The 23,308-nt window shown below is 42.5% G+C and overlaps 2 protein-coding genes across 3 annotated transcripts in view; one reads left to right on the top strand and one right to left on the bottom strand.

Annotated features, from left to right (window-relative positions):
- The first annotated feature begins 222 nt into the window (after positions 1-222).
- On the top strand, positions 223-8,013 carry SLC46A2 (solute carrier family 46 member 2). 2 transcript variants are annotated; one of them, XM_055791621.1, is made up of 5 exons: positions 223-339; positions 443-1,602; positions 3,142-3,225; positions 5,679-5,835; positions 7,311-8,013. In XM_055791621.1, the coding sequence occupies exons 2-5, from the start codon at positions 534-536 to the stop codon at positions 7,366-7,368; spliced, it is 1,368 nt and encodes a 455-aa protein (XP_055647596.1). In that variant the 5' UTR covers positions 223-339; positions 443-533; the 3' UTR covers positions 7,369-8,013. The 2 variants fall into 2 exon arrangements, with proteins under 2 accessions (XP_055647596.1, XP_055647597.1); XM_055791622.1 differs by lacking the exons at positions 5,679-5,835; positions 7,311-8,013 and adding an exon at positions 2,444-2,492 and having other exon boundaries at positions 223-1,602; positions 3,142-3,230.
- An 804-nt stretch (positions 8,014-8,817) lies between these two features.
- Positions 8,818-23,308, bottom strand: part of SNX30 (sorting nexin family member 30) — a 50,068-nt gene continuing 35,577 nt past the window's right edge. Inside the window, exons 7-9 of the mRNA XM_005238565.4 lie at positions 20,814-20,900; positions 15,900-16,052; positions 8,818-14,054 (exon numbers count right to left, since the gene is read on the bottom strand). Of these exons, the coding sequence (XP_005238622.2) occupies positions 13,995-14,054; positions 15,900-16,052; positions 20,814-20,900 (300 nt within the window). The 3' untranslated portion in view covers positions 8,818-13,994. The remainder of the gene's footprint in view (positions 14,055-15,899; positions 16,053-20,813; positions 20,901-23,308) is intronic.

Here is a 23,308-nt window from a genome sequence, read left to right on the forward strand (position 1 = left end):
AAAAAGCACACAGCCATCCCTCGACCCTGCAGTCACCTTGAGAGTCCTCTGACATATGAAGGATGTCAAAAGGAAAAAAAACCACCACAACCAAAAACCAAGCCCAAACAAACAAATCACCACCCCAAATTGCAGCAAGTACTTGGTCATGGCATTTTCACTTCCTAAACTGGAAGAGAGAAATCCTCCTGGGTCATCTGACTCTTGAAATTGTACCAGGAAGAGAAGCAGCAGCAGTCGGCAAGTGCAGGGCGTTCTCCAGCTGTACAGAAGTCTCTCGTGTGTGGGCCGAAGATCAGAGCAGCACAAGGATATGCAGGCATGCATATACGTAGCAAGGTGAGGTGCAAATACCCTCCCAGCCAGATCATCTCTTGCACAACTCTCTGCTTCTGTGCAGCCAGTCAGACTTTGGTTTTTACCTCCACTGCTCCTCTCCAAGCATGTGTCCAGAGCTGAGCTTCTGAAGAGCCCTTCCTCCCGCGCTTCTACTTGACAACAGCCATTCCCAGGAAGAGGCAGTTGCCAGCAGCATGGTGGGGGTGACGGTGATGAGGACATGGATTGAGCCAGTGGTCGCAGGTTCCCAAGTGGCCAGCGCCTTCTATGACACGGCACTGTTGCTGGTGGTGAAGAACTACTACAACCAGACCAACACCACCACTCCTTCACATGCATTGGAAGATGCTCAGCAGAAGGCTGTCTCTAATTTTTATATCATCTACAACATAGTCCTGGGCCTGAGTCCCTTGATGTCAGCCTATGGTTTGTCCAAGTTGGGGGACAGGATGCATCGGAAGATCCCCATCTGCTTCCCTCTTCTTGGCTATTTGGGTTCCAAAACTCTCCTACTCCTCCTGCTCCTGCTGGGCTGGCCGATAGAGGTGATGTATGGGGCTGCTGCCTTCGATGGGCTGATGGGCGGTTTCACCACACTCTGGGCAGGCATCATGGCTCTGGGATCCCTGGGGTCCTCCGAGAGCAGGAGGTCTCTGCGGCTCACCATTATTGAGCTGGTGTATGGCCTTGCTGGCTTTCTTGGAAGCATGGCATCTGGCTACCTCTTTGTTGGCTTCAGTGACCACTATCAAGAGGGCACTGTGCTGGTGGGCTGCAGCATCGCTTGCTATGCTTTCTGCCTCCTCTATAGCATTTTTGTCCTGATAGTCCCCAAGCCAGCAGCTTCCTGCTCAGCCAAAGCTAAGAGTGCAGAGGAGGTAGGCAGCCAGCTACCAGTCCACACAGGAGTAGCAGCAGCAAGCAGTTCCCAGCCTTCAGAGAGCGGCAGCTCCACTTCAGTATCCCCCTCAAAACTCATCATCATCCTGTTGTTTGTGGCAGCAGTCCTCTACGACCTTGCTGTGGTTGGTGCAATGAATGTACTCCCACTCGTCTTGCTCAGGGAGCCTTTAAGTTGGAATGCCGTGGAGATTGGCTATGGCAATGCTGCTGGGTATGCGATCTTTGTCACCAGCTTCCTAGGGGTATTTGTGTTCTCCAAATACCTGAGGGACATTACTATGGTCATGATTGGAGTGGCATCCTTCAGCGCTGGCATCCTTATCATGGCCTTCATGCAGTGGACGTTCATGTTCTACATCGGTGAGTCAAACAGCCAGTTGCACAAGTGAATGCACCCTGAGAAAGGGGCTGGGGTGTTTTGGTGTCAGGAGGAGAGCTTTTTCACTACTTCACCAGGAGTTTGGGAGCAGGGAGCTAAGCAGACCATCACAGGAACAATTTCCGAAAGAGCTTTAGTATCATTCCCCTCTCCCCATATCTCCCTTTGTACTCTTAGACTCAGCACCCTACAATACCCAGATAAGGCATGCGCTCCTGCTGAGGCTTAGTTTAAGGTCAGTTGACTTGTAATTCATCACTTGATCATAACCCGGATCTGAGCAGGGGAACAACGCTCACACCACGGGGCAGTGGGAATTGTTGCTGGCTCCCTGTACTAGTTGGAAAACGCTGCTGCATTAATGGGAAGCACTTGCTTCTTGTGAGGAAAGGCTTAAGGCTACAACAGAAATAAATTGGCAAAGGTTTCCTATTAAGCAAACATCTTGAGGTATGATTTATTTTTGTTACGTTAAGGTATTTACAGCCAATAGGAAACTTAACAGTGAAACACTGGAGCTGCTTTAGCAACTAAAATATCATAATAATGTCATGTACAAACCTTGCACTACATAAATGACAGAGGTAACAATAGATGAGGCAGCATCCCACAATAAAGGAAAGGCAAGTTTATTGCTGGGAGGTAACCTCTGCAGAAACACAGAAAACAAACCCCAAGAACTGCATCCATTGTGACAGTGAAATGGATTATTCATATCTGACAGAGTATCATGTGTTGCATGGCTTTGAGGTTTTGCTTCTGCAAGTGAGAAAATTATCTAAGAGAAATGGCCTGAAGTGATTTTTCTGTCTGCTCCTACAGGGAATGAGAAATTGAAAAATCAAAGGAAATTATTCTAAAGGGAAAGACGGTAGGATATTATACTTGCGTACTAAAGCAAACATTGAGTGATATTTTGTTTAAGCAATCAGGCTAGGGAACAAAAGATAAAAAAAATAAAATAAAAAATGCTTGTTTAATATTGAGTCCACTACGAATACATGCTGCTACACTGCAGGATGCTTATTCCCTGCATTGCAGTAACAACTTGGTACGCTAGACATGGACCAGGTCTTCACTGAGGCCGGTTCTGCCGACAGGAAGTTAATTCCAGCTCCCTAAGAGTTTCCATACTAGAGAAAGCCTAAAAAACTGCAGGCCAAAAGCACCGAGACAGAAAACAGCTGTCGTGTTATGAAGTTATCTGCCAAAGCCCTATAGCATGGGGTGCTCCCTCCGCTGGGTAGACTCAAGTCAGCCTCAGGGTCTCAGAGGACTCTGCTATAGACCACAGCTGGTTTGGGCAAAGTACCTCTGCTAGTGGGAGCAATAGGTGGCTTATCCACCATCGTTTGGATGAAGTGAGACTCTACGCTCCTACCAAAAATTTATACCTCTTTCTGGTACTCAAGGGACAAGAAAAGGTGAAGCAAAGGCCCTCCCAAGCCAGAGGCATGCGGTCTTCAAAAGCAGTGGTTGTTGAAGGTACAGATGATAATGACATATTCATTGCATTGCAGCACGGGCAGTGATGCTTTTTGCCCTCATACCCTTACCAACTATCAGGTCCATGATATCCAAGCACGTTGAAGGATCCTCCTATGGTAAGTACTTTGGTTACCTTACTGATCAAAAAAACCCCAAATCCCTCCATTCAGCCTAAGGTACAAAGCAAAAGGCAAGTCATTGCTGCAATCTGTGCTTTGCGTAATAAAACCAGAACAGCTGGTAGCACAAATGGGAAGGGAAGAGCTAAGAAACTTGCAGGACAAGACTGTCACATCCAAATTTCTCACCCTTGGTTGCATCATCATCATTTATCTACACAAAATATTCAGCTCGTGCTTCAGATTACTATCGGTATGCAGCTCAAAGGTAAGGAAAGTGTCTGAGGTGCTGCTCAAAAACAACAGTACTCCAAGGAAAACCAAGAGAAGATGATGTTGGGTTGAAGCACTATGATATTCACACCATTTATATTTGGCTGCTCTTACTTCCAGTTTTGGGAGGGATAGATTCTTTTTTCAGTTACGTTCTCTACACATCTACAAGCATTACCTCGCAATTTGTTCCAGCCTGACCATGATTTAACCAACAAAAAACAGCCTTTGCATAAAAATTGACTTTCTTTAGTAAACTGGAGCTGAAATTATTTTCTATTAAAAATATATTAGAAAATCGTAAAATGTATGTATTTTACAACATATTGAAGGGCTACCATTTTTATCCCAGTGCATTGGGTTTAGACACAACAGATGGGACTGGCCATGCATTCAATTAGCAGCTCAGGCCCATGACTGCTCGTGCCTCCTCCAAGCATGTTCCCACAGCCATCCTTTCATCGTTTTCCCTTCTGCCATACGAACACAACACTGCTCTGTTACCAGTTCGGTCCTACTGCTTGTGCTCCTGTTCTGCCAACCAACGGGGTCAATAGATAGCACACACACACCCCAATACAGAAAATAACCTTGATTTACTGTTTTATTTCAAATTAACATAGAAAATAAGGCAATATACACGCACACAAAGGATTAGCCTACGATAGCCTGATTCAAGCAATAGAACAGATAAGCGAGGCAATGTGCCCAATCATTACTACTCACGGTTAGGTACAGCGATTAAGATACATACATTGCCAATTGCCCTAATACATTACCATGATCCAGATCTGCAGTCGCTGGGGAGCCCCTGCTGCAGAGAGAATTTGGAGAGCCTGTCCCCGCACTGGGAGGTCCCACGCAGGGCGTCCCTTCATAGGTGAGGTCTCCAAAGTTGCTGCAAGAGGGTCCAGCTTTTATACTGTTGAATAAACAAGCTCACATCATTCCAAATGCAGAAACATCTGGTTTCACTCTCCTCTCAGATCCCACCAAAGACTGGCCAGGGCTCAGGGAGGAACAAAGGGAGCTCCCTTTATCTACTGAATTTTAACCACCAGTTTCCAAACAAAGCCAAACATCTGGTTTCACAGCCTTGTCCACCCGCCTCTAAGCAAGGACGCACTCACTGTGTCTTCATTAATGATTATATTTTATCTAAGCTACATCTTTCACTAATAATCATACATATTTCACTAATGATTATGCTTATTTTGCTAATGATTGGATACTAAATATAGATAATGTTAGGTTGGTGGGTTCACCTAGAAGTCAGCTTTGGCTCAGGGTCTGTTGCTAGGCCTCCGTACTTCAGCTCCCCAGTGTGCTCTGTAGCAGTCTCACCTACCTTCTACAAACACCATAGCTCACACCCCAAATTAATCATGATTATTAATCATAACAGAGTTTTTCATCTCCACCACAAGCCATACAGGCTGTACCTGATCACAGTAGCAGACCAGCTCTTGAGGAGGCCCAGGCGGCAGAGCAGCCCTTGCTCCCTGACAGCAGTGTTGCCTCCTGAAGTGAGGTGGTGCGCTGCACTAGTGCTCTGCAGCTGGAGAAGACTGCCAGGGCAGCAAGCTTGGCATGCAGCCCTGACCTTGCTGCCAGTTTGCACGTCCTGGCAGAGCTGGGTTACTTCCCCTTCTCCCATTTACCATCACAGAAAGGGAAGGGTGCACTTCAGCAAAAAAAGGCTGCTGCAACTAGGATTCAGTTTCTGTCTTTCCTCTGCCCTGAACATGATAGAAATCAGATTCACCTCCCAGTTTCAGTCATTGTTACCACATTAACCCAGTGGACCACTCTTCCAGCTTTGGGCAGAAGCAGATTCTGAACTAAAAAACTCTCCTGTCCTAAAGATGTTAGCCCAAGACTGCTTTTCTACCTCCTAGGAAAAGGAGCACCTATTGTTCGGTTCATTGCTGCTCTTCCAAGCAGCCACCTCTACATCTAGATTGTTTAAGCAGATAATTTTCTAGTTTCTATGCTTAAAAGAGAGAAAAGTCATTTAATTCTGGTGTAGAACAGAAGCAGATACAAACTTGTGCCATCTGGCACTTGCGAAGCAATGACCACACTGCTCTTCCACACAGTGGTGGTCCTGCATTTGTCAGGGAGGTACCAGAGCTGGTTTTTTCTCCCTGGTAACAAACTATTTTCATGTTTTACAGGTAAGGTGTTTGTCATGCTGCAGTTGTCTTTAGTCACGACAGGAGTAGTGACATCTACAGTCTACAACAAGATCTATCAAAACACACTGAACTGGTACAGCAGCTTCTGTTTCATTTTGTCTTTTCTAGTTGGCTGCCTGAGTCTCCTCCCTTTAAGGTAAGGGATAGGAAGGGTTTTGTCCAAAAGGACATACAGTATTTTCTCCTTGCTTCCTGATCCTAGGTCTAAAGTGTGTAATATAGATAAGAAAAATAAAACATTCTTTAAATTTAAAAACAGGGGAACAAAGATCGGTAGAAAAAAAATCTCACAGAAATGAGTTGACAAATATCAAGGAGATTCAAATAATGAAACTTGCAAGTGATCTAACCAATGTTTTTGATCTTTAATATGCATTGCTGTAGGAGGAATGTTTGGCAGAGTTTAAGAGCTGATAACCCCAGGGGACAAAGTCTTCACACAAATGTAGAGCTTGATATTGTGAAAACAGTAATCAGTAGAATGAGGGAATAATCCCACACAAAGTAAAACATTTTTTACAAAATCCATTACAGGTTACTTACTCATTGTGATAGAAAAGAGTAATCTGAGTCTCCCTCGGGTGTTTCTTTCAAAGAAAAATCATTACCACACTGAAGGAAATGGTTATTTTTCTGATCCCAGTGAATTTGCCCAACTGTACAGCTACAGAGTGACTGAGAGGTGCAATTTCAAGAACAAGTTTTAAGCACAAAACCAGCTTTATTTGAAGACAGAAAGCTGAAACAGCAGCTCCACCTACTCTTCCAGATTTTTTGAAGAATCTCCCTCCATATCCCACTTCGACTGTCGCCCCCTTCCAAGACACTCCAGCTCATTGCATTACTAGAAACAGCAAGACTCCTCTAGTATGAATATTAAAATGAATAGGGATAATGTCAGTATTTAATCCATGCTGCAACAACATTTTCATTCATATATAAGGCAGGTATTAGACAGATTGACGTCTGATCCGAGGCAAAATTCTTGCCCAGTTTTGCTATATATTTTTTTTTAAATAATAGTGCTTTTAGACTTTCTGCTATGTATACCAACTTCAGTGTTATCACTTAGATAGGAAAAGAAAAAGCAACACTACAGAAAGCTCCTATACCATCAGCTCTGCCTCATCCAGAGCACCGTAGGCTTTCTGGGCTTGTGAACACATTTGACACTTGGTGTCAGCAGTACTACAAGTGTGAAGTGTGGGAAAGACTACGTCACACTCGTCATTCCCCAGCTCTGCTTACCTTGTATTTTCCAGCCACAAGTGACTTGCTTCTTAGGCACAACCCTGCTGTTTTAACAGCAAGTCACTGCTAGCTATTCAACTGCTTTTTAATACAGGCTCCAAATAGAACTTACCACGATTATCAGCACAATCACAACTTAAGACTTTTAAGTCTGAAAGATGACAAACAGTGCTTGCTTGTACACAAAAGTAACTTAGAGAGAGGCTGGCAGATCCTTGAGAGGAATCATGCAAGCACACAGCTAGATCCAGATGCCTCAGCAAAGTTTAACCTAAAGAACTGGTGGGAAAAAAAGCAAACTAATTTGAAAAAGCAGCTTGCTAGCTCTCTTGTAACCTGCATTTTTATTGCTCTTTACAGCATTGTAGCCATCAAACAACGTTCAACCACTGGCTCCCTTGAGATTCTGACCAAGTGACAGAGGCTGTACCAGCTAAAGCATCTTTTGCTTTTTGTCAGCTCTCTGAGCTACCACACAGTGGAAGGTTTGCCAAGCGTTAGTCCCCACGGTTATCATCATTACAGGAAGCATCTTACTTTGTTTCCATTTCACAGCATGCCACAGCCTCTCAGCCACCGAGCTCACCCAGGACAAAGAAGTGTGCCTTGAGATTTCTACAGTACATAGTCTTGCAGAGTATGTGCATTGGCTACTGCACACCAGCAATCTTGAGATCATTTGCTTTCCTGCTAGGCTGGTTAGCAGTAGTGCAGAGGGACATGAACAGGGTAGAAAAATAATAAGTGTTTCTAGACTCATCATTCAATGTGGAAGAGGAAAGCAGAAGATCAGTTTTCCATTAGTTCCTTTTCGTCTGTTCATTCAGAAACCTCAGGGCAGTTCTGACTTTGGCTGATGAAGCAGGGGTCCACAAGCTGTGTGCTGCACATGCACAGTTGCCAGCAGGGCACACCTGCTCTCCAAGTGCTACGGAAGATGTGTCAGCCCAGCTGATGATCAATGTTATGCAGAAGACCGCTAAATACAGAAATACCACTGTAAAAAAATATGTAAGATTAAGACATTTTTGGTAATCCCTACAATAAAACACTCCTGAACAGATGTTCGTGCCCCTGACTTCTGGAGGATTGTCCTACTGTCCCTGGCAGTGCTTCAACAGAGTTCATGGGAGGCCACCTACAACTTAAGGGCTGATACTGGCATTTCAACTCACATCACCAGGATGTACTACTCCTGTAACACGTTAAGAACAGGTAACAGCAGCACACTACTTCTACAGGCTTCACAAAGATGTAGGGATACTGACACCCGTTAACAGTCAGCTTGTTACCCCAGCTTTATGCTGGGGTGAAACCCCTACCAAAGGCAACCTCATACAATACAGCAACTAGCATGAGATGATGTTAGCTAAAGTCAAACACGATTCAAAAGGCTGTTATGCTCCAGAGGGATCAGGACTTACTCTCTTGTCTTAAATCTTGTTACTTCAATTAGCATGTAAGTGGCTTCCAAGATCCTGGGCTAAGTAAAGGCAAGTTAAAAGCCCTTCAGTAACTGAAATAAACTGGAAGCAAATCAGGCAGCTTCATTTCAAGCCCAGGATGCAACAAGTAGAGGCTGATTGCTCACTCGGCAACCCTTTATTCTGAGGAAGTTGCTGCCACCCTTATCACTGGCCTGCTCCCACCCCTCCCACCCCCCCAATCTCTCCTCAGCTCCAGGCTTCACTTTTGAGTAACACCAGATGTACTACAGCAACAGATTACTTTTTAATTAAATCAGCAGTGGAACAAAATCTTAAGGGAGAAGTATTTCTGCAGTATGATGAGCTGCCCAACAAAATGAGTGCACACATTTCAACGGCAAAGGCTGCAAAAAAAAAAAAATGAAACTTTATATTCTAGGTAAAGGAGTCGTCATTTAATACATTTATTGGTCCATTCCATTAAATTAATTGAGGTAAACAAATGGCGCATCTTAAAAAAATGTACACACTAATAGAGAATTACAAACAGTTTTACCTCAAAGTGTTTTTGTCCATCAATACTAGTTCCATAGTAAACAACACACAAAGTATATTTATACAGAGATACATGAAAGAGTATAGAAACATGCCAGCACCAGAAGGCAAGACAACACTTCCTAGTCTGCGAGTCTGAACAAGAGCACAGTTGCCAGATTTGGTCAAATGCAGGAAACAAAAGCCTCCTTCCTATTTTTCAATTGTTTACTAGCTAATTCACACAGACAAGTCTTTTCACAGCTTTCATTTTGGTTTTTAATGGCACGAACAGTGACTAGATCCTGTGAGTGGGTTTGAAGACGTTGAAAGCAGAGGAGACTGGGCAATGAGCCAGCATCATTTTGGTCCCCAGTACTGACACCTTCACAAGGAGGGGGGATGAGATCCACCTCCACTCACAGCCAGTTTACCTCCTGCACGGCCCAACTCTCCAAACCTTAAGGAGGGACAGAGGGATGCAGGCACAGAGCAAAAGAGAACAAGGACGGTGCTGCTTTATTTTCATATACTAAAGACAAAAGCCCTTTGACTGTTTGCTACCGTGAGACTGTCCCTCTGCTGTCTGCCCTCCTGTGCTGTGGGAATGTGGCACCGGCCCCAACCCTTGCTGCTTGATCTGAAGGTATGGATACATATCTCAGCAGCAGAGTTAAGGAAATGGGTTTAGCTGCAAAGCATAGAATACTAAGGCCTTCAAAGTAGTCTAGGACAGTGACTACCCTTTAACGTTTTAGCATGCCACTTACACACAGGTGATCTACTTATGCCTTTTTGGGAAGCACATTATTTTCTGCACAAGTACTGTGCCTTAGCCACACAACCTTAAAAACCAGCCCAGTTGATTACGGAGTACTTTGTAAAAGTCAGATACCCAGCAATACTTCAAAGTGCTAAGCACAGAATTAAGCATTACCATTTTATTCTGTAAAATTGGTTCAAAAGCACTCCCAGAAAGTTTAAAATGCAACATTCACACTGCCAAAAGGCAAGTTTATTCCTGTGATCCCCAGTTTCAATTTACAAAAAAAAAAAATCTGGGAAGTGGTAGCAACTCCCCTACCTTAAAAAAAGATCCCCTTTTCCCTGTTTATTGGTTGTTGTAGTATAAGTTAACATATCAACAGAAAGACTGTTCTACCTTCAGAATTTAAGAAGGCTGAACATCTAGTGAGCTAGTTTAGTCTATGCAATTTTGCTCAGTGGTTATCAGCACCAGGATTTTAAACAGTCTGCAATGTTAATCACACTCAAGCTAAATTGTGCAAGTTTTAACAAAAACACGGCTCCTGTTAAAACACTGAACAGACCCTGGTGGGTTGGGAGGGAATTTTTTTGTACCTTGTCATCTGCAGGACCAACGCCTGAAGCAATATGCATCACAAAGAGGTTATGCAGAGCCACTGCTGCAAGGCTACCTCACAGTACCTCCAGCAGAAACATCTCTGCAACTCATGCTTTGCAGATGTTTCTTTCTACTGCTTAACCCACCACTCCATCCTCCGCACATGTCAGTGCGACAAAACTCCAAGTAGACTCCAGTGAAGAATACAGTTAATTCAATACAACTCAAAAAAGTTTGTGTCTTTAGGGCTGCACCTATTAAATTTTCATTTTTCAATAGATACCTGAAATAATTGTTTCAACATCTGTGTTTATTGCAAGAGTCAGAACCTGGTAAAGATAAGATATGAACAATGCACAGTTCATTACTGAGCATGAAAACAAGATCTCAGTGCTTCTTTATTGTGCTGGTGCCAGTTCAGAGAAAAAAAACCATCCCAGAAATCACACAGAAGTAACCAGGACAGCAGTGAATCCTGAGAGGGAACTTGGTCCGGCTATGGATTACAAGGAAAATTCAGCTAATTTAAGGACTGTTGAAGGACCCACATGTTACATAGGCTCATAGAAAGTGTAGCTAATGACTTTTGACATCATTTTAGTGCATGTGTAGACAGTGACCTTAAGTGATGGAACAATCAAGAAGTTATTCAGAGATGAGATTCCCACACTACTCCTGCTTCACTTCACCAACACCTTTTTACTTTCCACATACAAGGTTTGGGCCATCCAAAGGAGAGACTCCTATTCTGTAAGAATTACAGGATAACATATCAGGAGTTTCACTAACCGTTCATATTTCAACCTCCCACTAGCAGCAATTAAGTACACTCTTTAAGTGTCACTACATCTTACAGGAGTTTCCCACTATTTTGTAGTTCTCCTGTTGGGCATTGCTGCCCCAAACCTCACAGTTAAGATCCTCCCCACACCTCGCAGCCTCTCCCACAGTTACGTAGTGATTTACAGCAGCTCTTTATAAAAAGAGACTCCTCCGCAGGCCATCGGAGCTGGGAGACCCATCACTAAACACCCTTCTTATACAGCATCAATTCTTGCAGAGGACTCCTCTTCTGAATGTTAAGTTTTCGTTCCTTTGTAGGGGCTTAAGAGGTTTTAGTGTTCCTGATCACGTAAGAAATCCTACTGGTGGCCACAACCCAAGGTGCACATTCCAACCACTCCAAATCAACTTGCAGGTGCCACAGAGCCACATAACTCCAACAGGGAGGTGCAAAGCATGCCTGACTTCCAACAGCTTAGCCAGAAAGGGATTTACCCAAAATTAAAAAAACTAGTCCTCATCCAAAGCATAAGAACCATGTCACAGATTCAGTGGCATCAGATTAAAGAAAATTTAAGCTAATCTCCAGCAGCTCCAGCCTCAACCGTTACATGTTGATTTGAATTTCACTTGATACTTTCCATTGCCTTTTATGTTTCTCATGAACATCTGTGATGTCAGTTCCTAAATCCCCCAGAACAAATACCCACACTTCAGTCTGACATAAAAAATGTGTGTAAGGCATTACATGAAACCTACTCAGCTGTAGGGAAAAAAACCCACCATCCTTTCTACTCATCTTTCACTTTTACCTTATAAAAAAATAGGTAGACTGTCTACATATTAGTTCAAATTACATTTTGCTTGGCTCCCAGTGATGTTACAGAGTCAATGACAAAATTCCACTTACTACACAGGAACCAGCTCAAAAAAAAGCATGTTGATCTCAGTTTGTGGGAAACTGGAAAGACTGTAACCATGAAGGTCAGACTGTTAAATGGTAGGCAAGTGCTTATTTTAGAAGGGAAAGACTGAGGAAAACACTTGGTTACTGCTTCAAGATGATCCCCTTAAGCGCTTCCTTTTCATAACAGTAGTTTGTCATTCTGGACCTAACAGCAACTTAAAGCAGAGTTCTCATTTACACCACGTCAGTGTATATTGGCAAACTATGAGCTTAAACCAAAAAGCATAGTTTGTTTAGAACCACAGAGCTTCAGTGGAGGCTGAGTCAAAAAGGAAGACCTTTTAAAAATGCCTTAAACTTGACTTTTGTAGCCAGAGAGCATTGTTTCATTAGCCTGACAGCTGCCACATTGCTGCAATAACTCATCTTGAAAGTTGTTATAAAGCCACCAAGCTGAATAAGGGGGCTTCAGGTGTACTTGGGGTTTACGAAGGGACGAAATCCAAACCAGACTGGTATCTGTAGGCTGTCAAGGAGGAGACAAAAGCTGCCCATATTTTTTGCAAGAAAGTTGCCAGAAATCAAGTAGTCATTCAAGTTTAGCAGTAAGTGCTCAGAGTTACTTATTCCCTCAGATCCCAATATTACACTGATATTAGCCCCAATCCCCCTCACTTAGGATGGTTAAAAGAATTTATCTGCATGCTGTTAAATCAAGACTCTGGGACCCAGGGAATCCTAAGCAGCATTCCTAAGGCCATTAACACCAATACTTGAGGTTGGACTGCAAGAGAAAGGGAAAAAAGGGACTTGCAACAGCAGTTACATTTCTAAAGACCAGCAAGAACTACTGAGAAAATAGATCTGTACCAGAAGTAGTCTTAAAAGACTTGCCACGTGATTCAGTAGGGACAGGTGTGAACTCTGTATCTAACAGGGTACCAGTCTACCCCCACCAACCTATTTAAGGCAAGTTTCACACACAATGGTGCTTGGTGGATGCAAGCATTTGACACACTTTGGCTGTCGGCTGCTGCAAAAAAAAACATGGGGAGAGAAAGCAGAGTTCCACCTTTACTACAACAAGCACCTTAAGTGACCAAGCCTAAAGTGGCTCTAGTTCAGAAAAAAAAAAAAAAATCCCAAAAAGCATTTAAAGCATAGACCAAGAGAATTCTACTACGCAATTTCCAGAGCTAGCTTTAGGAAAAAACTACACTAAAGACTTGTACTTGCTTCCACCGTTCCCATGCACCTTGAAAGGCTGCTGTTCAACTCACTCCTGCAGCTAGGCCCATATTTTGATCCCCACGTCAGTCACAAATACGCTTCAGTCAACTGACATTACTTTATAATCACCAAGGTAAACAAGGATACTCAGTATGAACCAACAGCATGCCACACTCACAAAAACCACAGTTCATGCTTGCATCACAGGCTCCCTGCAGGTCATGTTGCTGTGCTCTGCCTGGGACCAGCCCAACTCCCACACAGAAAGTCTCCAGAAACCATTTTATTTGGTGGGAGCATATGGGTGGTTGTAAAACAGAAAATATTTGTTTCCAGCCTTTCCCTGCCCATCCAAAAAAAGGGATAAGGATTGGTTAGGGAGTACTGTATCATAGGAATAATTATCTTTTATTTTTAAAGCAAACAAAACAGAATGGTAAAGATGTCATTTGGCACCTTGCAGTAGAGTTTTATTTTCATCTTTTTAGTGTTCCACTCATCAGTTCCTTCCAGGCTAAAGAGGTAAGTTTTATCAAGATCCCCGTGCACTTCCACTACGAACCCCCAATCACTCCATAGGATAAAGAAGGAACCATTCAAGATAACTGAAAAAGATGAAACATACCCCAATTTAAACACAGAAAGTGAGGAAAAATTCAAATAGTTTTCAGAGCATCTGTTCCAGCCTAAGTGCAGCTGGCATTTCAGTTAACTTGACAAAAGGAGTCCTTCATACAGTTCCAGTATGTCTGGTGGTACTGAGCACAGAAGCACTAGGCTGTCCATGAATGTACGTCTTATTTGGTCTCTGGCTTGTCTTGCAATAGTGGTATAATTGACTCCCACGCTGTAAGGCACTGAAGAAAGAAACAAACATTTTAAACAACAGATTGTACCTTAGTTCTTGTAACTTTTGGCCAACCTTTCCAGACCAACAGAACGCAAGTTCAAGAAAGGCTAGCTAGGTCTTTATAGATTATTACAGAAGGGGGAAAAATACTGGAAACTCAAACAGCAAGAAAGTGTTCAGAAAGAATAGCTACCATTTCCAAACAAGGAAAACAAATTAAAGCTTTCCAAACTCATCCAGCTGGCCCAAGCAATTAAAGATCATTAGAATACCCAGGATTTTCAAATATCAAACTAGATTCTTCTAAGCTGAAGAACACCACAGCTTTCAGCTAAGCAGACAAACTGTTTCTAGTAGAAATTCACATCTTTGTGGTATAACTGCTGAGGAGGGCTGATATGGACATAACAGCTATCATAGGCTACCTCCAGCTAACTTACTTGAAAAATCCCTTGCATTTAGGGAAATCAGTTCAGAGACACAGTGCACTCTAGTACATCTCGGGGACATGATGAACTGGTAGAGCCTGGTGCAGTAAAATAAATGCAGAGTCTAGATTCGAGAAAGTCACTACTGGCTTTGGAGTCATCTCCCCAGACATGTATACACAGCACAAGGACTGAAGTATAATTACTGTCCTCCAACTGTGTACAGTCCAGAAATAAAACTGGACAAATACAGACTGGAATACATATTAGAAACACAAAATCAAATTCAGAATGGGCAAACATCTCCAGATCTTATATCCACAAGTCACTGTTGTCAACCATATTCATTCTAATCTTGCTCACTGTACTGCAGGTGAATGGAGTATTTCTAGTTGTGTGTGCTGAAGCTGTTAAGACACTTCCCTACCAAAAAGCTTCCTTGCTGCAATTAAGAGCAGAGCCAGATGTACAGATTTAACCATCAATTGCAGAGGCACTGCTGGACGTTCAGTGGAGTCTTTTATATCCCCACACACGTCCACAGCAGCCTCAGAAGAGGACATCAGGGTGAAGAAAGTTCTGTGTGACTAGGTATGAATTACTGACAAGACAGACATTGGAAGGGGCAAAGAAAGTGCATATTAACATTGCATAGAGAGGTAACCTAGCACAGGAAGAAGTTTGTAAAGTAGATGTGGAAAAAATACAACAGGTAAGAGGATGGGAGTATGCCACCATGCATAAGCCTATTAGTGTTTAATATATCAAGCACTGCATTGGGCAGCACTGTCCTAGCATGAAGCAAAACTAGGCTGGCAGCATACACAGTTAAATGTCAAAGTATTTCACCCAAAGTCTGACACTGAATCTCAGGTAAAAATGCACCAGCTGAAAAAGGGCAGAGGAACATGACTAGGTATTTCCAAGACCAGCATACAAAGGACAGAACTACGCACAAAGGGACAGAGATTAGACTAATTTATGTGTAACAGTGTAATCTATATATGGATCCATTTATGTACAATAACTCATGTAGTTTGGTTTACAAAAGGCGGAGTCAAGATTTTTCTAGTCTAGTTGAATCCGTAGAACATGCCATTTTGGTCTTTCACTGCCACTACTGCTGCTCAGTTGCTTGTTCGATTCAAGAATGCAAGACAGACAAGCACCCAGGATGAAATGTCCCAGGGCTGCCTTGCAAAAGACTACTAGTCTCATGCAGATCACTTGAGCGTGACTAGCAACTCAATAGATTACACCAAGTTGCTGACAAACAGCAGCTTCCACAGCACTAGAGAACTGATTTAGATGCCCAAGACTCTTTCCTTCAGGACAGTGTGAAGCTTTCCTGAAGAGTTATCACCACCTCAGAGGAAAACAGACTATTTTTTTTTTCCTGTCAATGCTCCAGCAGCGCCACGTACCTTCTCGTAGTACTGGATGTTTTTATCTGCCATCCCCATGAGTAGCTGCCTAAAGTCTTGTCTTTTGTTGTTCTGCCATCTCTCCATATCTGCTTTCAAGTCAGCATTGAAACATTCTACTCGGTCTTGACATGTCTCAACATCTGTGGGTACCTGCAGCAAAAGAAATGAAAATTTAAACTGTCACTGAGAATGCAAGACTGATGAATTTAACTTAAAGCTCACTGAGCAAAGCTACAGAGGAAAGGGCAAATTAACAGTCCAGTAGCTACCCTGAATAAACTCAGTTATGGCCATATGGAGAAAAGCCCCAATTCTGTATTAGTGATGAGGCAGGACTGCTTAGTTTGTTCTCTGCTGTTTAAGGCAGTGGGTAGTTGTGCTTGTCCATCTCCACACCAGATACAGAGGAAGACTGAGGAAGCGCTTGCTGAAGGCACATGAAGAGGAAAACCATTTGGTGTAAGTGCTGGGTGCCCAGGCTCAGTTCTTAGTTCTCAAACTGAGCAGCTTGGTTATAGCACCAGAACAAGCTTTCTCTCCTTCTTCCAACTTACAGTTGCACTAGGCATTTCCCATTTCACACTAGTGTGTATGAAACAAACATTTAGGTTTGTCAAAGAGCTGGATAAGAGACCTCAGGATTCTCTTGACCGTAGTATACAAACAGCAGTGATCAGCTACAGCTGCAGAATAAAATCCGTAAGCCTCTAGTTTCTAGCTTCTACTTCTAACCTTACAGGCTGCCTGAAAAAAAGGTAAGTGCAAAGTACTGATGATCACTGCTGCAGATGGGCTCATGAGCCTTTGGGCCCAACACTGGACACAATCACACATAAGCAATGGGAGAAGAGTTGCAGGACAGCATATTCCAAGTCTAGGTAGAGATTTAAACAGATTATGACAGTAGTCACCAAACCAAGGTAGATGCACTTTAGGCCAAAGAAGTTAGTGTTCTTTGCTTATGTTTTAACTAACATCATGTATACTACCAGGCAACTACAGGAACAATTTACAAATGTTTCTTCAAGCAGGAAAGGCATGAACACTTTTATCTCCCTTCTTGTGTTGCATGGTCCATACAGACAGGAAGCCTGTAAGGACATGCAGACTAAAGCCCATGACCTCAAAAGAGGTCTAGCTGAGCCCTAGCACCAATATGAGAAATTAACTTCCACTCTGGAAGCTGTGATTTGCACAAAGGGAAAAGGCAGAATGAAGAACATTTACAGAAGTTTGTGGTAGAAGAAGTAATAGAAGTTTGTGGCCCCTCTCATACTTGATACTTTCAAGAAATTCCCTTTTTCTTTGAAGGGCATGAAGGAAGGAAGAGGATGAACAGACTCTGTAAGGAGCTTTTCATGGGTAACAATAGAGGAAGCTAGAGGTGTGCTACTACCTTGCAGTCTGGCAAGGTACACTATTTAGGCAGAAACATATAGACTGAGTCTTCTCCAGGATGTGGATTAGAGCTGATCACTGCAGTATTGCATAGATTCAGAAGAGATTGTACATCTGTTCTCCAATAAAGCTGTTTGAGACATAGGAAGCACCTTCTTCATACTTAGAGCATTTGAGTACCCCTTTATTTGCACAACTGGATTTACACTACAGGCAGCTTGGGGATTCAGTACCTACACACTTCCCCCACCCTCTGAGCACTACGCTTCTGGCTATAGATCTGCTACAGCTGCAGACATGAAGTTCTCTCATACACTTGAGATTAACTACCAAGCCACTAGCTGGAAGGTTTAAAAGATGGTCCCCTCAAAGCAAGAATGCCTTCTGTCATATTTGTAAGTACTCTGCTATCTTAATGGAAAAGGCTAAGCTATCAAGAGAGAGTCACAAGTCACAAGGGAAGCAAAACCACATAAGATTTCCCAGTCCAATTAAGTTAGTTTCTAACCACTCACCAGCTTCCTGCTGCTTCTGCCAGGATCTGAAACCACAATGAAGCTACAGAAAAAGAAAAATCTGTTCTTTCTCACAGCCTGCTCTCCTGCAGGTCAGGGTGAGAGGGCTGTACAAGTTTAGAGCTAGAGGGACACGCCAGTGGTCAGCAAATGGGTCACATATGCTCTAATTAAGGAACAACACCACTGAACTACAACTAAAGTTTCCACAGGCATCATGAAGGCAGTGTCTGCACATGCACCACTCCTATTGGGGAGTGAAAATACCTTTCCTTCCAAAACTGGAAGCTTCCCAGAACAGAAGTTGCAACTCTGGAGCTGAAACAATTTTCAGTTAATGAACAGCTTTTAAGCACTTTATATCTACTGTAAGGTTAATGAAAAAGAGATGTTATAGTTCTAACATCAAATCTGGACATAAGTTGAAACCTCAATGCTAATGCCTTCATCTGCTTTTACCAGTGGAGATACTGAATATTAGCTAGCAACTAGGAACTGAGGAGGAAGACTGGACTTTGGGGGAAGTTGCTGCTTTCTCACTGATGGCTGCTCTCAGCTACTTGTATAGCTCAAAAAAACCCAAACTCCCAAACCAAGTGACAACTGGCCCAAACTCCACCACTCTGGAAAGGCCCATCACAACTTTAGTAGCTCAAACGGAGAAGATGTACATGCAGACAAGAACTGAGCATAAAATTGGATATTCAGGAGTCTGGTCATCTCATTCTATGATACAAAGTTCTACACCTACATCTGTTCCTCTTCATAGTTCTCAAAGAAACCAGAGTCTACGTATGCCTCACATCTAGAATTTAATGTGGTCAAATGCAGATGGCATCACTTGCAGCATAACCATGTCCGCAATACCACACCATTACCATGTAACAAATGATCCTGAAGCACAACAAATCCAGCATTTATTAAGCAACTAATCTCTGTATATGATATTTCTACCTTTCTAGTTCTCCAGAAAGATGTACTGTTACAAGTCTTTTTTCCCCTGTAAATACACCTGGTCACCTTCAACTTCAAGTTCTGTCCTGCCATATTTACTGTACCCGTAGATCACGACACTGCAAAGCCTTGAGGCAAACAGAATAAATTAGGTCAGAGATGTTAATCTCACCATAAGGAAACTGCCTGTACTTTACTACATAGGTTGGACTGTGGCAAAACCAGCTCCAGTGTGGGTCCAGAATGGGTAAAGGGCTTCACCGCTGTACTCACTAGAAACAGAAAGGCTGGAGGCTCCACATTAATACTGTTATGTTAGTGCTAAAAACCACCACATTTTATGGTTTTGGCCGCCCAGCCATAGTTCTGAGCTGATCATCTCAACATAAGAATGGCCTAACGGCACCAACAGAACTTTGTAATCAGATTGGCTTCATGTGTACAGCAAGTCCCAGAATGCCCTCCAGTGGAAGATATTAACGACAGCCCCTCGTTTTGTAGTAGGCTCTCTTTTCCCCTAAGGTTTTGTTTGGTCTCTACATAATTTCTGTCATATCAGCTAAATATGCTAAAAAGAACATATATGCCATTCACTGCACAACCCAGCTCATGACCCCTCTGTCTGCTTTTAGTTTCCAGCAAGTCAGCCAGCAGACCTCATGGAGGCAAGGTATGCTGCTAGTCATAGCTCCAAGCTACCAGCTCTTACAGATGAGGACACTCCCTCCAGGCAGAAAGGATCTGAAAACTGCAAGCTAGTATTTTATGAACATGCAAGGAGTTAGATTAGTTTGCACAACTTCATTTTGAAAACAATGCAAAAGACTTACATTAGAAAAAAGGTACAAGAAATTGCCAAAACATATGCTTACACTCCGGAGAGATGTTAAGTATTCAAAAAATTTTAAGACAGCTATTTAAGTGCTGTGCTTTACATAATAATCCCACTGAAAAGTAAGATGCAGAAGCCTTTTAGTAGGCAAGACATTAGCAAAGTTCAGCAGTTCCACTGCATCAACATCTTTATAAAGGCAAATGCCTGAAACCTTCAACTGGCTTACTAGATATGTGACATACAGTTCCCTCCATCCTGTACAAAACTTTTTAGAATACCTGCTTATACAAAGCTACACTGAGGAAGTAAGAGTACGTACCACACCAGCCAGCAGCGTAGCAGGCAGAAGACCAAAATACCAGAGCACCACAAGATACCCAATACACCACTATCTGTAGAGTCCATGACAGACACAAGATCAGAAAAATACTAGAATAATAGTTTTCATTTCTATGCTCTGATCCTCTTCAGCTTCTTAGATTAAAGGCATTATGGAAACCTCCTGTAAGATTATTGTACAGTACTCCTAATAACTAATGGATGACTCTCCAGTGTTAACACAGAGACTAAGAAGAACAAAAATGAAACCCAGCGGCGGAAGGGAACAAAACCTGTTGTCATCGTTGGTCAAAGTCGCAGTGATTTAAGATAGGGCTCCTGCACATTGCTTCATGCAGAAAGCAGGTGGCAGTGTAAGCACACCAGTTTGCAGCTTTGCTTCTGCATAAGGTCCACCCAAAACCTGTCACCCGGTAACACCTGCTGTGTCTGTTCAGCATCACACAGGAAGAGCTCTCTAGCAGAAGGGAGTCTTCCAGAGTCAAACAGGTGTCCCACAACACAGTTCTCCAATGCCAGGGTTAGGACCTTAGCTAGTTGACATACGGCTAAACCACCAGGGGCTGTTCTACCACTGCTTTAGTCTGTGTCACTAAACACTCCAGCTGACTGCTGGCTGACTTTTACATAGGTCAGAGCCATCCTGCTCTGTATTACTAATCTCCCACTATTCAGAAGTTGCTAGACAGGTTATATATGTTCATACCTAGGCCTCTATTTCATACCAGCTTGCCAACAAGAAGCTTCTGCCAGAACTGCTTATACTGCAAAGCAGCTGCCAGACCCAGACAAAGCAAGTTCTGTTCCTCCATTCTTCTCAGGAAGTAATATAAGCATTTGAAACTACTCTATAAAACAGCTTGTGCTAACCTTTGGACGGTCTTCTTTTTTCAAGGCTACTGCTTCCAGTTTTGCTTCATACTCTGCTTGAACTTGGTCTCTCTTCTTCAACACATTCTGTGGGCAAGAGAAAGGACAGTTGTGAGAGGGACCTTCTTGTTCATTCCCTTCCCAGCCTGCAAGAAACTGCAAAGTGATACAGCTCAAGTGCTAGTTTAGTCCAAAGTCAGACTGTCAGACTTACTTTGTCCTGTTTTACAGTCTTTAGGGAGTAGCTTTCAAAAACAAGGAGCACTTGTCTCCAGCAACTGGCAGTGCCAGATATAATTCAACTTATGGACAAACTGGAGGCATGCAAGATAGAAGCTGTCATGTAACCATGAGTATAACCCTAAGTAAATTCAATTCATCCGTTGACCTATTATTAGCATGAAAAGGATACAAACAAAAGCACCAAAGCTGTCAAGGACTGTTACAAGGCTTTTAATGTCCTCAAGCAGCAGCCAGGCAACAGTGTGGGCTCAGAGACAGAGAAGCCACCACAGAAGGTATTACATGTCCCTTTTCACTTATAAAGGCTCCTCAAAGTCCTTTACAGCAAGCTGTTTACATTCTCATGTCAGAACAAAAGTAAGCTTTTTTAGATCAGTTGCAGGGGTTTGGTTATTGGTTTAATTAAAAAAGGAAATTATGAAAAGCACAATTGACATGAAAAGCACTGAACTACCTGGGTGAGTTTCAAAAGCAGTAAACATTTTATTGAGAGTATTCCCAGAATAGAGAACAAAAGATGCTACCTTTATCTTGTACTACATCCACAAGACAAGATCTCCACTAAGGTTACACTACAATTTAAAAACAACCACAGAAATTAGCCTCTCTAAGAACATATTACTAAAAAACATGCAGTTCTCTGCAAGAGCAAGCAACTCCATTCTTCAGTCTTCACGAGGAAGCAACTAGTAATTTTTTATAATTTAGTTGATGCAAAGTTATTCTTAAAAATGCTCAGAGGGAAGTCAGCCAACACTCACTGCTGAGGCATCTGTAAATTTGAACTTGTCTTGCAGCCAATTTGACCAGTTTATGCTTTGTCTTCCCTTCTGCTACCCAGAAGAAATTGCCCCACTAAGTCAAAAGGAGGTAACTAGTCATTAACAGCTTCAAAAGCTAGTAAAGCAGGACTACATCATATGCACTGCTGCCTACAGAAACACCTGATTAAAAACAGTAGTTCTCAGAGCTCTTAAGAGTCAGTTGAGCCACAATCTGTTTCCTAATTAAACATGTACAAACCCTGTATCTACTAATCATCACGTCCCCCCCTCCTCCCTCTTAAACCAACGGAAAGTCACCAGTGCAGCTGCTTGAGTACAGATAGGAGATGTTGCAATCAATATTCTTACAACCTCAGTCCATGATAAATGGGAATGGCACCCCACCCACAAAGCTGCTATCGGATTAGGCAAAAAAAAAAAAAAGAGCAAGACTGAAAAACTCAATTTCAGCAGCTTAACCCTCCCTTTTGTCCCCAAAGGAATGTAAGCAAGCATGTCATTGGCCATGCTCACTTGGAAAAACACAGTACTCCCATTCCTTTTGCAATCTAAGCAACTATGTGGAATAGCCCTTAAGTGATGGAGGTTACCCAGTGCAACAAAAGTCTGAGAGATTTAACAGGTATTTCTACTTTGTACTGTGTCTTGAACTTCAGTCAACTGAAACTTCTCAGAACAACAACTGCCTCCAGCAATTACACTCAGCCTCTAGGAGCCCGGATTAGCCCCGTAAACTGGATCTGTGCCAGGAATAGCCAATGATTAACAGGTATTGGCAGACTGGATTCAAAGGGCGCGTATCTTATTTCTCCTTAAGTGCTCAAGTCCACCCACTGTGGACCATTTACAACATGCTTCTGAATACAGCTTTAAGCATCCATTTATAATACATAATACAGGTCAGCTATTAATAAGTATGTATTCATAAATATGTATTATACTAATATAATACTAAATATGTATAGTTGTTTAGACATAAATATACAGTTATAAATATTTTATATATTATTAATATGTAAATATATATAATATAATACTAAATATTTATTATAGCTACAAGAAAAATATTTCCTTCCCTTTCAATTCTCCCATATGTGAAAGGAAGTGTTTCCTCTGGCACCTGTAGACAATCCCTTCCAAGTTCTAGACCAATGCATTAATGCTTTAGCAGTCTCTCTGAAAAGCTCTGTACCAAGTATCACTGGACTTACCACAGCACATGCAACACTTCTGCTACTTAAGGCCTCACTTAGAGGAAAAAAAAATTAAGAATTAAAAAAAAAGTTGGAAGAAACCAACACCAAACAGCAAAAACTCACACACCACATCTCGGTTATCTGGGGACAGAACTAAACCACTAGTCCCTGTACAAGCAAGGCTTGGCTTGTTTTCAGTGAAGCAGGTCCTTCTCCTCTCTTAGATTGCAATCCTATACCATCTGCACACCACATAGCTTCCTGCTATGAC

The sequence above is a fragment of the Falco peregrinus genome, chromosome Z (genome assembly GCF_023634155.1).
Source record: "Falco peregrinus isolate bFalPer1 chromosome Z, bFalPer1.pri, whole genome shotgun sequence".
NCBI lineage: Eukaryota > Metazoa > Chordata > Aves > Falconiformes > Falconidae > Falco > Falco peregrinus.

Bases quoted from the DNA above. Each gene is read 5' to 3' on its own strand.
- SLC46A2 (XM_055791621.1), top strand. From the start codon at position 534: ATGGTGGGGGTGACGGTGATGAGGACATGGATTGAGCCAGTGGTCGCA. The intron at 3,226-5,678 runs GTAAGTACTTTG...CATGTTTTACAG, and splicing joins CGTTGAAGGATCCTCCTATG to GTAAGGTGTTTGTCATGCTG. The intron at 5,836-7,310 runs GTAAGGGATAGG...TGCTCTTTACAG, and splicing joins CTGAGTCTCCTCCCTTTAAG to CATTGTAGCCATCAAACAAC.